This window comes from Egretta garzetta, unplaced genomic scaffold (assembly GCF_000687185.1).
Source record: "Egretta garzetta isolate BGI_Z169 unplaced genomic scaffold, ASM68718v1 scaffold58, whole genome shotgun sequence".
Lineage (NCBI taxonomy): Eukaryota > Metazoa > Chordata > Aves > Pelecaniformes > Ardeidae > Egretta > Egretta garzetta.
Window position 1 is genome coordinate 201,067 of NW_009260613.1, and position 13,356 is coordinate 214,422.

A 13,356-nucleotide genomic window follows, 5' to 3' on the forward strand; every position below is an offset into this window, starting at 1 on the left:
GCTCTTGAAAGACAGAAGTCGAGCAGCATAAAATGACGTTATATTCGGCAAAGCACAGGAGCATTCGGGGATTTACAATAACTGGCTCTTTTGTAATATGTTTTACTAACAGGGAGGAATTTTGCATATGTTGAGCCACCTAGGAGAGTTAAAGAAATACTTGAAGAAGAGCTTTATTTTTGGAAAGAAGCGTGCCGGGTTAAACATCCAGCTGCAGGTAATCCTCCTTGTCGGCACATGGCAAGTGTTCGTCAGGGCAAACGAAATATACATTGTTGTGAGGAACGGTGGCAAAATTATTATTTAAAAAAAAAACCAAAAAGCCCAGAACATTTATGTAATAGCCTGGGGAACATGTAGAAACAGAAGAATTGCATATAGTATTACTACTTTTTTTTTTTTTTTCTTGAGTCTGCAATGCTGGGACCATAGACAACATGGGTAATTCCATAGGATCTCTCAATTCAATAAAGCAAAACCAAATGCCAAGCAGTAGGGAAGCTTTGTTACCTATTTATTTGAAAGAAGTGGTGTAGTTATTAGAATGCTTCATCCCTTTCTGCTGTTCAAAACTGAAGTTGGTGTTGTAATGGATGAGTTGAGGTAAGAATGATAAAGGTAACTAAAGAACAGGAAAACTGTGAAAGCAATTAGAAAATCAGTCTTTTTAGGCAGCTTAAAAGTTATGGAGAGACTTGATTATAGTAGGCAAATGAGGAACTGGGAACAAGGTGTTTGGTCTAGCTAAACTATTAACAGTTCTGAGAACTGCTGGTAAAAATGAGGTAAGATCAGAGTAGAAATAATTAGTGTTTTTTAACAAAAAGAACTTAATGCTGGAACAATTTCACAAAGATCACTTAGATTCACCATTTTTCATACACACTTTAAATATTTGCACTTAAACCGTTAGCCCTGGTCCAAGCTCATTTGCCTTGGTGCAGGAATGAGCCTGAAGCCATGGGACATAAGACAAAACTTACATCATGCTGGTGGTCTCCTGCAGCCGTAAGATCTATTAATCTAACTGTAGAAAATTAATTTTGAGAAGTTTGTGGTGTTTAAGGATAGGTCATTGTATCTGGCTGACTACAAGGTCTTACTGCCTTCATTAGCCAAGCTGTTGTACTTTATTAGGTACCTCTCTGTAGTGTCCACTGAGTAAAGCTGGTTATTCCACAGCTTCCCTCATTAGTTTGTTCTAACAGCTGGTGTATTAAAAAAAGAAAAAGCCTGATTAATAATTTGGATTTGCATGATTCAGCTCTTTGCTTTTCTTGCATATATAACAGTGCCTTTTTTAGTACCCAGGATTTTCTTTCAGAGAAGATACATATATGTATGTTTGGGTTTGGCTCTTTATGTACTCTCACCAATTGTTTTGCCTCCTCTTTTAAAATATGAATACCAAACCTGATCATGGTATTTCAGTATTTGTATCACTAGTAGCCTGTAGAGAGAGAGATTCATCTACTTATTTTAGATCTAACGTTAGCACTAGGACCTTGAACTGTTTGTTTACTGTTGCTCCTAAATCCATGCTGCTTTTGCGCCACAATACACAGTTTCTGTTCTGTAGCCCCACGTTCTCATTTGTAGAGTAAAGCTACTCCTTGGTTATGATAAGCTGCATTTTTCTGCAATAAGCCCACCACTATGTCTCCTAATTACTACATCCTCCACAAATGTAATAAGGGCGTTTTTGTGTTTGTTTACAGATTTGGAAAATTTTGAAAAAAGTCTGGTTTCTCTTATGTAGGATTGAGACCCTAGTCTAAACTCACTCAAAATGAATTTAAAATAGTTGGATTCACAGACAAAAATGTACGTTAAGTTAGGAGATGTAATCGGCATTCTGTCAGATGTAAAGAGCATTTGAACCTGCAACTCCATTACTGTGATTAGGCTCCTTAGGCAATTACAGCACACACCTGCAAATGAGTGACTTAGGTAGGTTCTGTTTATAGTAAATGGAGAGAAAAAGGCACTTTGAAAAGGCAATTCTCCTGACTTGTCCTAGGTACCTACCATCACATGTGTCATGCTCTAAAAGTGCCTGTTCTTTTCCCATTGACTGTAAAGGGGTTCTGGACAAGTAGCTGAATTGCAGATGTTAACCTTGGTCTGCTCAATCTGCTCATGTGTCTAATGTTATTAAGAGCTGAACACAACTGTATTTCACTGCATCCATCTGCCAATGGATCAAAATTGGATGGAATATTTCAGTCTGATTGTATAAATGGATGCTACCATGTATGTTCTGACGAGTCCCCCAATGAAATTTATGTTACAAGGGCTTAGAGTACTAAAGATAATATAGAAACACTACAAAAATACTAATTTTGGAATGCATAATATGGATGTATAACAAGCTCGGTACGTAAATGGTATGTATAGCATAGTGCTATATGCATAGCATAACAATGCTATGTATAATAAGATCAAATAGATGCTGGTGTACAGATTATTTAGCAAGTGCCTAGTTCCTTTTTCATCTGCATACATCTGGAGGATTAGAGATCCTCCCTAAGTGGCCTGGGCTCTGATAAACAATGGTTGTCAGGTTGGATGGCTACTGTTTTACAGTTTAGATCATTAGTAAGTGTACTGTTTTACATAAATTAGATGGTTAGTAAATTGTAACCTTTCCACAAAATAAATTAGCTGCCTTGTTTTGTTTTGGTGGTGTTGGTTTTGGTTTGGACTTTTGTTGGGTTTGGGGTTTTTTTGGGGGGGGGAGGGGAGGAATGTTGTTGTTCTGTTACCTTTTTATGAGGGCATTTGGTATTCCAGTATAACGGACAAATCATGCTGGATGCATTGATGGTATTACTGCTGTTTCTTATACGCTATAGATGAGCTGCATCCTGCTTCAGCTAGGAGCCTGGTAGTCCTAAGCTGTTCCACAGACAGTAGAGCACGTTGTATACCTGTAGCAATCTGAATTGCTCTCTGAAGATGTCAATCTCTTTTCACTGACTTTGGAGAAAGATTATAGTGTTCTGCTTAACTACTTCTAATTACTGTCTAGTCTAAAGCGACTGTCTTTTAAAAGTTACATTAATTCTAGAACAAGTTGAAGTAATCGGTTATAATGGTATTATTTTGACAAATTATTAACAGTGGCTCTGGAAGGAATTTGGAGCGTGAAAAAGTGTGTCTCCCTTGGAAGCCTGAAACCAGTGTCACAGAACAGAAATGGTTTACTTTTACAGCCTCAATTCTACTCAAGGCATGCAGGAAAGAAAAGTAAGAGTCAATAATAAGAAACTTTAATTATAATGCTTAATTTTAAAATTGCAGAGTATTATTATTTATAATTCATAGTTGTCTCACAGGACTGCAGATTATGTATATGGTCTTATAGTAATCACCTCTGGGCATCTTTCTGCAGAGCTAACTCACCTCTTCCTTTAGTAAGACATCAACAGACTTGAAATCTTTGCATAAGAAACCTGTTTAGGACTGCTGTGTTGAATCACCTTATTTCATATTCTGAAACCTTTTGTAGCTGCACGGAATAACCACTTGCTCCCTTCTGATAGGTGTTCCCTTCTGGGTTTGTGTTAGGTAATGAACCTTCCTTGCCTTTCTTAACATCCAACCTTTACAAATTCATATGTTTGGAAAAGCCCTCCTCCAACACACCTCCTGAAAAGAGCTTGAGCTAGGTATCATTTCAGGCATTTTAGCATTTGCCTGCAATGGTCAGCTGGTGCTCTGGAGCACGTATTTCTTCACAGTCTGTGGAGTGTGGCTTTTGTGGAGCAGACCCATTCCTTATGAGCTGGTGGATTTTAGCACAGTCTTCTCAATGTGCCTGCCTTCTCTCTTTCAGTGAAATGTATTAACTTTGTAGTGGAAGGTGAAGGCTTCTAACCATAAGGAAAGAAAGTTCATTAGCTTTGTAAGAGGAGTATTGTTAGTGCCATGAGCTTGCAGGATATATGAACTCAGCATATTTTGCCATTAAATGAAGCTCCTTCCCACATTCTCAGGGGCTAGTGGTTTATTTAAAATACAGCTAGCTGCATGACTAGCACCTCTTTCTTCCTATTGTGATCTTGTGAGCTCTGGAGATAGCAGCGTCTTAATTTACAACAGCACCATGAATTAAGTTACTGCTAGTTTAAGAAGCGTTTAACCAGTACAGCCTGCTGCCATGCTGTCTTTACTCTAGTTACTACTTGTAGGAATATTTTGGTTACAGAACAGGCCTGATCTATGCCAGGTATTAACTGCAGTCACTTCTGGTAATGTACTTAAACCAACAAAATTTTAGCCACACCATAGAAAATACAACCAAAGAATGCCTCAGTTTGGAGACGTTGGCTGAACTCATGTACCTGAGGCTTCTAGCAAAAAGCACACAGAGTTTTCAAAGATCCTGATCTCCTCCATTTCCTGTTAAAATCCATGAAGAAAGAAGATCTTTAAAACAAAGCAGTTTATTCAAATTGATTTAGGTGCTGGGATCCGTTGGCTTTCCTTTGGGAATTCAATGTACCTTCATTCACGGGTCGCTAGATACAAGTACTGCCCTCCTCACTGGCTATACTGCCTATTTTGCAGTGGGACAGGCAGGTGGCATGAGAGAACGGGTGGCAGAAAAGATAGAAGACAGGAGGAAAAACTGGAAGCAATCTGGCTTCAGCTCCTATACTCACCAAACCATTTCCATTCACACGCCCCCTTCTGTGTAAGGATCTGGGGAAGAAATGAGGTGGTAATACACTAATGGGGAGATGGAGTAGGTACAGGCTATGGAAATGGACTAAAAAAGAGAGGTTTCTAGAGAGAAGATGAGCCTACTGTGTTTAGTGACAGAAGGAAAGGCACCCGCAAAAGGAAAAGGAAGGAGCACAGACAAGGGCAATAAAGAGGAGACTTAGAACAGAAGTTTGGGAATTCCTGAAGAGAACTGGAGAGAGGAGAACACAGTTCAGCAACGCAGAGATAGAAACTGTAAGAAATGAAGGGAAAAGATGTAGCAGAAATAAGTAGAAGAGAGAAGAAAAAAATATATGCCCATGTTGCTGAATTTACTGAAGTGAATGCATTTATTTTTGCTTCTCCCTTTTACTGCCTTTCCATAAAAGTGACTAGTGGTTTGGGGGGCTCACTATGCGGTGCCTCACCTGGCCTTAGCACGGATCTTGTTTTTTTACAGATTGCTGAACTTTAGTGCTGTGAAGACCTGAGCCTGTTTTGATGTGTCAAATCAAACATCAGAATGACTAGCTGCCTTTGGAAATGTAGCTCTGTATTTCTAAGATTTTGAAGAAAGTTCTGCTTGGATAGGAAGCTTTGTTTGTTTGTCGTTGCTTTATTCATATCCTCATGCTGCTTTTTCATCTGATGTAGGAGCCAAATCTGATCCATATTTCAGCCAGTGATGAAGATGTCATAATCCAAAGATTACAAAACGTTCTTGCTGACAAAGACATGCTACATGACAAACCTGAAATTTTCATAGGCTTCTCTGTTGAAAAGTGATTCTAAGTTCCAGCAGAAGATTGTCATGTAATTGAAGACGTGCCTTGAAATGCCTTAGGCCAAGTCCATACGTTAGATTGAGCAGTTCAGAAGGCAAGAGTTTGTGATTTGATATCTAGCCTGATTTAATAAATGTTTAACATAAATAAGCCACTCTCTCTCTGTCTCTATATATGTAAGAGTTATCATAGTGTTAAAGAACCACAGAGGCAGCGTGGAACCTGGAATAACCTGTGACTTAACTCTCTTCACCATTACTACCTGAGGTAATACCGAATGATCATTAATTTTGTATTATCACACCACTTACGAAACAGCTGTGGATCCTTCTAGGTACTGTATAAAACCGGAACAAAAGACAGCTTTGAAAGGTCATGAGCCAGAACCATGCAGGAGGAAGCAGAGTGATGGTAGCTGGAGACTCCCTGCTGAGGGGGATGGAAGCCCCCATTTGCTGCCCCAGCATGCTGCCTGGGAAGGTCTGTCAGGGGGCTGAGATCTGGGGTGATGCGGGGGGTGTGCTGAGTCTTCTCTGGGCCTCAGACTTTTACTCCCTGCTACTCTTCCATGTGGTCACCAATGATACTGCCGGGGAGGCGTGGAGCGTGTTGAGTGCGACTGCATTGCTGTAGGGCAAGTCAAGGACACAGGTGCCCTGGTGGTTTCTCCTCAATCCTACTGGTGAGGGGGTAGGGCTTGAGGAATGGATGGATCCTGTAGGTCAACCACTGTTTGCACAGCTGGTGCTGAAAATGGGGAGTTGGCTTTTATGACTATGGGATGCCCCCTCTTTGAGGACTAAGAACTGTTAGGAAGAGATGAGATTCACTTCAACAAGTGGGGCAGAAGCTGTGTTTGTACCTTATCTAGAAGGATCCACGATTGTTTCCTAAGTGCCTGTGACAGCACAAGAAATAGGAGTGATCATTTGCCTGGCCAACCTGGGGAGGAGAACTTAAGTAGGAGTGACAGGGGAGGGAGATGACAGCCCACGATCAAGTGAGGAGGTGGTGGACCAGGTTGGTAGGCATGATATTTCCCATCTTCATGTTTGACAGTCTAACTTCATGATTACTCTTTGCCGTATTTCTAGAATAATTGTAGCACATTCTTTTCCAGGTTACTAATACTTAGCACTTACCCTATAGTTTTCACTGCCAGAATTCTTCCCAGACATCCCTCCAGCACATTTGTGGGATAAACAAGCGTTACAGTCTTTTTAAAGGAGGGAACTTACTGTACAGTGAAAGAAATTTAACTAGGACTGATGGATAATTTAAAATCAGAGTGGAAGAGTTCCTTATTCCCAGTGCTAACTCAGACTGATGATTCACATCTTTCCTAAGGGGTGATCCCAAGGGTGGAGATGGGATTTGTTCCTGGGGGTCTGAGATCCTAAGGAAGTATTTAAACTGCACTGAATACTGCTAAAAAGGAAGAGTCTAAGTGACAACTTTGTGAAGCTGCACTTTGTTTTCCTTTGCTTTTTTTTTTTACAATTATTTGTGAATGAAATGGGATGTTTGTTTTTTGATTGTCTGTACTCTTCTCTGACACTGAAAGTTTGTTTTTATTTTTATATCAGTGAGAAGGCGGTGGGGGGGAAATCCTTAGCTCCAAGCCAACACTTTTCAGCATTTCCTTTTGACTTCTAAATGATAAAAATTATTGGCACTGAAAATTGCGCCTGAGGCAGTGGAGGAGTAGCTGCTTTTGAAAACGTTATTCTCACTTTTTAGATGCAAATTTGATCATGAACCACATAATAATGTTTGAAAAACAGTGGGTTTTCAGATAGAGGCTTTGATTAAGCTTGGTGCATTTCACTTCTGCTCCCTGCTTCATTCTTATTCTATTTCCCTCCCCCTGCTTTCTCATTCTTAGTCTTTTTTTTTTTCATGATCTTGTTTTAAAATTTTCCAAATTAAATTACTTTCTGGGTCTATCCTGGATTGCTGCACTAGCTCAGATTTGCTGCCACAAAGGCAGATTTGTCAATCTCATTTGTGCCTTTGCTCCCTCTTCCTCCCCTCCCTCTTCCATGGAGAAATGTCTTTTAGATCTTTTCTACTGAACATTTTGTTTCAGTTACGAGGCTTGGGTAATTCTTAGCTAGTCCGATATATTCATGTTCATGACCTTTTTGTGTGTCTCATCTTTCATTTGTATAAAACTAAGCAATTTGTTTAAATATAATAACACTGCATAATATTGCAGTGATGGTGGTAATATTACTGTGTTTATAATATATTTATAACATTTTATTAAACAGGGTTTGGGGTTATTTAAATTAACTGTGCTCACATTTGAACATAGTGATTTTTTACCATCTAACTGTTCAGCTACCCTTTTCTCTTAGCTTTTTAATATTATTTCATTTCCAAACTGAACGCTGCTGTTTTGAAAGACAAATGTTATCATTGCTTCCATGTATTAATAACAGTGTTCAAACACTGACATCTTTCGAAGCCTACATCTGCATTATCCGGCAATGAAGTGCAATAGGAGGGGGCCAAGTTATTAAAACAGTTGGTGTTGAGAGCCCCATAACAAGACTATCTGTGGTTTAGGAGATTTACTTCAAACTAGAGCTAGTCTTACCTCCTGGACTGAAATGTCACCTCAATGCTTGAGGTTCAGAGATGTTTGAAGAAAAGCTCTACCACAAACCCTCACCCTCCAGCCTGCGGGATGCTCACTGGGTAAAATCAGAGCTGGTTGCACACCACTGCCCCTGCCGCTGCTGCTGGGTGAGATGCAGTCCAATGCTTCAGAAACCAGGGCAGATTGAAATCCGTGATAGCTGCTAACAAATATCCGCAGAGCCAAATTCAAACTTGCTGGTACACACACACACGCATCAAAGTATCTGAGGATTACGTGGTTTTGGCAGGAAAGTTTTCTGCTCTGATTTTGGCTCTGGTCTACACCGGTGAACAACAAAGATGTGTGCTGCAAAGGAAGGTCGAAGACCACTCTGGGACAGGATCCTCCATCCACAGTGTGCACAGCACATTTGTTCATGCCTGTGCCTTGACCTGGAAATGTCAACTTTACATAGTTTTAATCCAACCCTGCTCACAGTCACAGTGGAACTGCAGCCAGGCAGAATTATTTGAAAACCACATTTGCTGCATGTGCAACGACGTGAGCTTGTCTGTCCAGAAGTTGTTCATCCAACAGGCAGGCATCAACTTTCAACTGAATCTTTTATCTCTGGTTATATTTCAGAATTTTAAACTTCCAAGCAGAAACATCGTAATCCTGACTATGAAGCACTAGGTAATCAAATTACAGGCATTTAAACTTTACGCTAAAATACAGTGTGCATTTATACAGACCAGAACTTTTATCACTCTTTTTCATACAGGCTGTAGGTTCTTACTTGGCAAAGGCTTGCGTTGAAACCATGGAGACTGTTTATGAAGAAGAGACTTCAAAGTCATTCTTAGTGTAATTTCGGTACCAGATAGCAGCCTGCTACTCTTTGAAGCTGATCACGTTTTCTTAGGATAAAAAACTCCACAGGGTTTCTCTGGTCGACAGAACGTCTGCCTTGATAGCTGTGGCTGAAAATAGAACCACAGCTTGCAAGTACCTTTTAAACTGTGTTTCCAAGACAGTTGACAAATAACTTCAAAGACTTTTCTAGGCTTAAATACTTCTCAAGTGTGACAAAACAGAGTGAGTCAGAAGAGAAGAGGAAGGCAGCTGGGAAGCTCTAGGCAAAAACATTTACTGCTGTTAGAAATGGCAAACATTTAACCTTCAAATAAGTAAAATATTTTTTATTTTGCAACATCTTCATTACTAACGGCCAGCATTTTATTTTAAATTCCTGACTATCAGCAACAGTGGAGCTTACTGTGGTTTCCACAGAGCAGTTAAACCACATTTCCCTGATTTGTGTATATAGCACCAAGAAGCCTGTGTGGTCCTCAGCCCACGGAGCTGCCTCCAAAGCAGACAAAACCAGGTGTGTTTCCTCTGGAAGGTCTGCAGGCATCTGGTAAGGCAGCTCAGCCTTCATGTTATACTTCCCAGTGACATCTGTGGAGATTTTCCCGAGTCAGAGTGAACAAAACTGCTTGACAAAACCCTACCAGCACAGAGTAGCTGATTGCGATCGTGCCATGGACACGCTGTGTCTTAGGGCAGAAATGAGGCAAACTGGAGCTGATGTGGGTTACTGCCGGGCTGTACATCTTCTCTAGAAGAGAAATGAGACATTAAAAAGGAGAGAGGAACCCCTCCCCTACACACAGGTCTGAGGACACCTGACTTCTAACCGTGGTCACTCCCTGTATCCCTCACTCTAGAGCAACACACCACATCTTGCTCGTAAGTTTACTACACCAGCATTTCTAGCAGGCTGCCAGACTCTTAGTTGAAGACACAGCTATCATCATGTTCAGCAGTGACTCTGATGAATATCTAGCTAAAATATATTTCCGTGCTATCTCCCACATTGTGAGGAGTTTGAAGAACACAGAGTGATGGCAAAACAACTGGATCTGTAATCCGTAAAAATTCTAAAGTATGCCTTAAAAATAGGTTTCATTATGCTGCAGATACAAATTCTATAAAGACTTTTGAACTAGTGGACTCCTCACAACATGTAAATGTAAACATGTGTAGTCCCCACCGAGGCAGGTGTAATATGAAAAGGAACTGATGGTGACAGTATTACTCGTAGAAACATTTTAGGCTACTGTCCTCACATCTTGAATTGATGTAATTCGTATTTGCCATAATAAGACAAATAGGAATTGTTCTAATACTGGATTTCCATGCTGTATCCACCATCACAACTTACTGTGGATTTCAGGAATAGCTTTCTTCAATATGCAGCGTAGAGCTTTAACTGATGGGTGTTGATGAATATAGAAAGCCTTGTTTTGATCTCATGCTAAATAATTCAATAGATTTGTTCCCATATGACAGTAGCCTTAAAATGGGTGCCGTTGCAGCGTAGCCAAAGGTCACACTGAAGTTCCACTGTGGGACTGCAAAAAATCAAAAGTAACTAACCAACTCTTGCTATTAATCTTCACAAGGAAAGCATATATATTTTTTTCAAGTTTGTCACTACTTGGCTTATAAAGACTTCCACGTTGAGTTGTCCTGAAACATTTCATAAATGCTGAATTAATGCCAACGTTTTCGTTGACTTTGCTGTTGGCAGGATCAGGCCCGGCATCATCAATGTAGCTGGCTAGGCTTTGGAACTGGAGTGGCTTAGCAGCAAATCTGCAAGCGGTGGAAATGAAAACTTGACTTGACGAAGACTCCTCCAAAGTCATATCAACGCGGAAATTTAAGTTCCTGAAGGAATATAAGAACTGCCATTGCAGCTGATATATTGAGGCAATTGGAATTCCACAAAAGTCAAATCAGCTCTCCCACAGACCTTCATGGGTCCCAAATTTCTCACATTGTCTGCAGAAATGGCTAAACTTACTAACAGTAGAGCTTTTGGACCCCTTTGAATCCTTAATTAAGGCAGACAAGGGATTGTGCTCGTTTTAGGTAGTGCTCGTTGTATTGCATGGATTCTAGATCGATTCTAGGTACCGCTCATGCCCTCGGAGGATTTGATTTGCCCTTAGCATTGTGTTTCTACATTTGTTTGCAGTTTTCTACCGCAGTAGAAATAATTTTCCCAGATTCCCTTTTTGTGACTAAAATCAGTGTTATTTGTCAAGACAGGTCCAAAGTTTATTGCATTAAGAGATTTTTTTTGCTACTATTGGCTAGCACACTATTTTGCAAACAATACTAAATTAGAAAGCGAGATTGACATCCTGGCTTGTACAACTTCAATTCAGGGAGGCCTTGATAAACGTGGAGTGAGCCAAGAGAAACCTTGGGAAGTTCAGCAAGGAGAAAGAGCAAGTTTTGCATGTGGAGCAGGAAACTCCTGTGCACTGGTACAGGCTGGAAACTGGCTGGCTTATAAGCAACCATGCTGTGAAGGACCTGGGGGCTACATGAACATCAAGCTGAATGTGAGCTCTCCTCAAAAATAAAGCAAGCCCTGTGCTGGGCAGCATCAGAAGTATGTCCAGCAGGTTGAGGAAAGTAATTATCCCCCACTGGTGAAGCAGCACCTGGAATACTGTCTGCAGTTTCCAGCCTCCCAGTTCAAGAAGGATGTCAAGAACATGGTCCAGTGGAAGGCTACCGAGAAGGTGAGAGATCCTACAGCACACAAACTGAGAGGAGAGTTTGAGGGAAGTGGTTGTGTTTAGTCATGTGAAGAGGAGGTGACGGGATGATTTCATGGGAGCTGGTAAGTTATGAAGATGATGGAGCCAGACTCTCTTTGGATATAACAAGGGAGCACAGCCACAGATTACAAATTGGGAGGTTCAGGGTTGGACATTAGGAAAAAACTCCTCACTGCGAGGGTGGTGCAGCCCTGGGACAGGCTGCCAGAGCTGCTGTGGAGTCTCTATCCTTGAATATTTTCAACACCTTGGTGCTAGTCCAGGTAGCACCTAGGTGGGCACCTTGGCTAGTGCTGGCAGTGGTGCCCCTCTGAGTGGGAGGGTGGATTAGTGACCCCCAGAGATCCCCTCCAGCCCACGCTCTATGTTGGAGCAGAGGCAGCAAGATACCGACTGCATCCACAGCTGCTGGCGTGTCTTATGTGAGCACTTACAACGTGGACAACGGAAGTCTGCAAGCGCTTTTATGCATGATTAATAAATTATGACCTAGCTACTACCCTAACACCAACCTCAGGCACAACTCTTCTTTATTTTTGGGGTAAACAGGCTTGAATCGCTTTTTTTATTAATACAGAGACAAGTCACAGGGCCTTGACCTATGTGGTACACAAAATTGCTCTGCTGCAATCCAGATGATCAGTGAGGATTTATGCCTGATGTAACTCCACTGCCTTCAGCAGATCTATATGAGAGGACCTTGGATCTATAGCTGATGGATATGAAAACGCATAGTGTCGGAGCTGGAAACTCTCTAGCTCTGTGCAAACAGTCTCTGAACTGTGTGAATCAATGATCTCTTAGTTCCCTGAAGCAAAATACTTGGGGAAAAAAAGGTTTAGAGCCTATCTGGTATAGTTTTTCACATCAGCTTTGTGAAACAGAGCCGGAAAAAGTAATTTTCTGGTACCCATAAGGATTTGTAGTTTTTAAATAGCTGTGAGATTTTAAAATTTTAATGTAAACTTGTGGTTCTAAGAATGTTTTAAAAAGACAAAAAATCCTCTTCTTTAATTTCTTTTCTTTTAGTTTTCCAAATTGTTAATCCCTTTAGAGGTGCTTGAATCTGTTTGAATTTGACAGGAATTCAAAGCTACCATGGGTGCTGTCACTTTTTTTTTTTGCTAAATAAGTGATTTATTCAAACCTTCTCTCAACTTCACTCTCTAAATTACTACTGTTTCAAAGGAAAATCCCCTGCATCTTCCAGAGTATTTGCCTGCAAGGCCACGGCTTACAGCATGGGAACCACCGCTCCGCTGGTGTGGGAAAACCCTTTTGCCAGAGTTTAAAACCTCTGACTCCGGTTCAGGCGTGGATGGGAAGCAGCGGAGCCGTCCTGTTCTCCCCTGGGCAAGAGGGCAGGGAGACATGAGACCGCGTTGCCCTTGTGGCATGCATGGCCGGGCCCTCCTCCGCCTGTGGTTCTCTGCCCCACGCTCCCACCTGGGCTTACAGGGTATGGGGTGCCCTGAACCCCCCCGCGAGCCATCCCCACAGCCCTCCTTGTGCGTGCTGGGCTCTGGGCTCCGGCCAGGGGCGCCCTTCCCGAGTGTGGAGACACAAATTCCCTCTGCAGCCCTGAGTCGGGGATGAGCAACGAAGCAGGCCGGGGAGCAAGGGCTGCCAT

The 13,356-nt window shown here is 41.4% G+C and overlaps 1 protein-coding gene across 1 annotated transcript in view; it reads left to right on the forward strand.

The window, feature by feature from the left end:
- The window catches only part of CUNH11orf97 (chromosome unknown C11orf97 homolog), a 5,411-nt gene extending 1,532 nt beyond the window's left edge, over positions 1–3,879 (forward strand). The window contains exons 3-5 of the mRNA XM_035900445.1: positions 113–217; positions 3,124–3,249; positions 3,839–3,879. Coding sequence (XP_035756338.1) covers positions 113–217; positions 3,124–3,249; positions 3,839–3,879 — 272 coding nt within the window. The remainder of the gene's footprint in view (positions 1–112; positions 218–3,123; positions 3,250–3,838) is intronic.
- Positions 3,880–13,356: the final 9,477 nt, after the last annotated feature.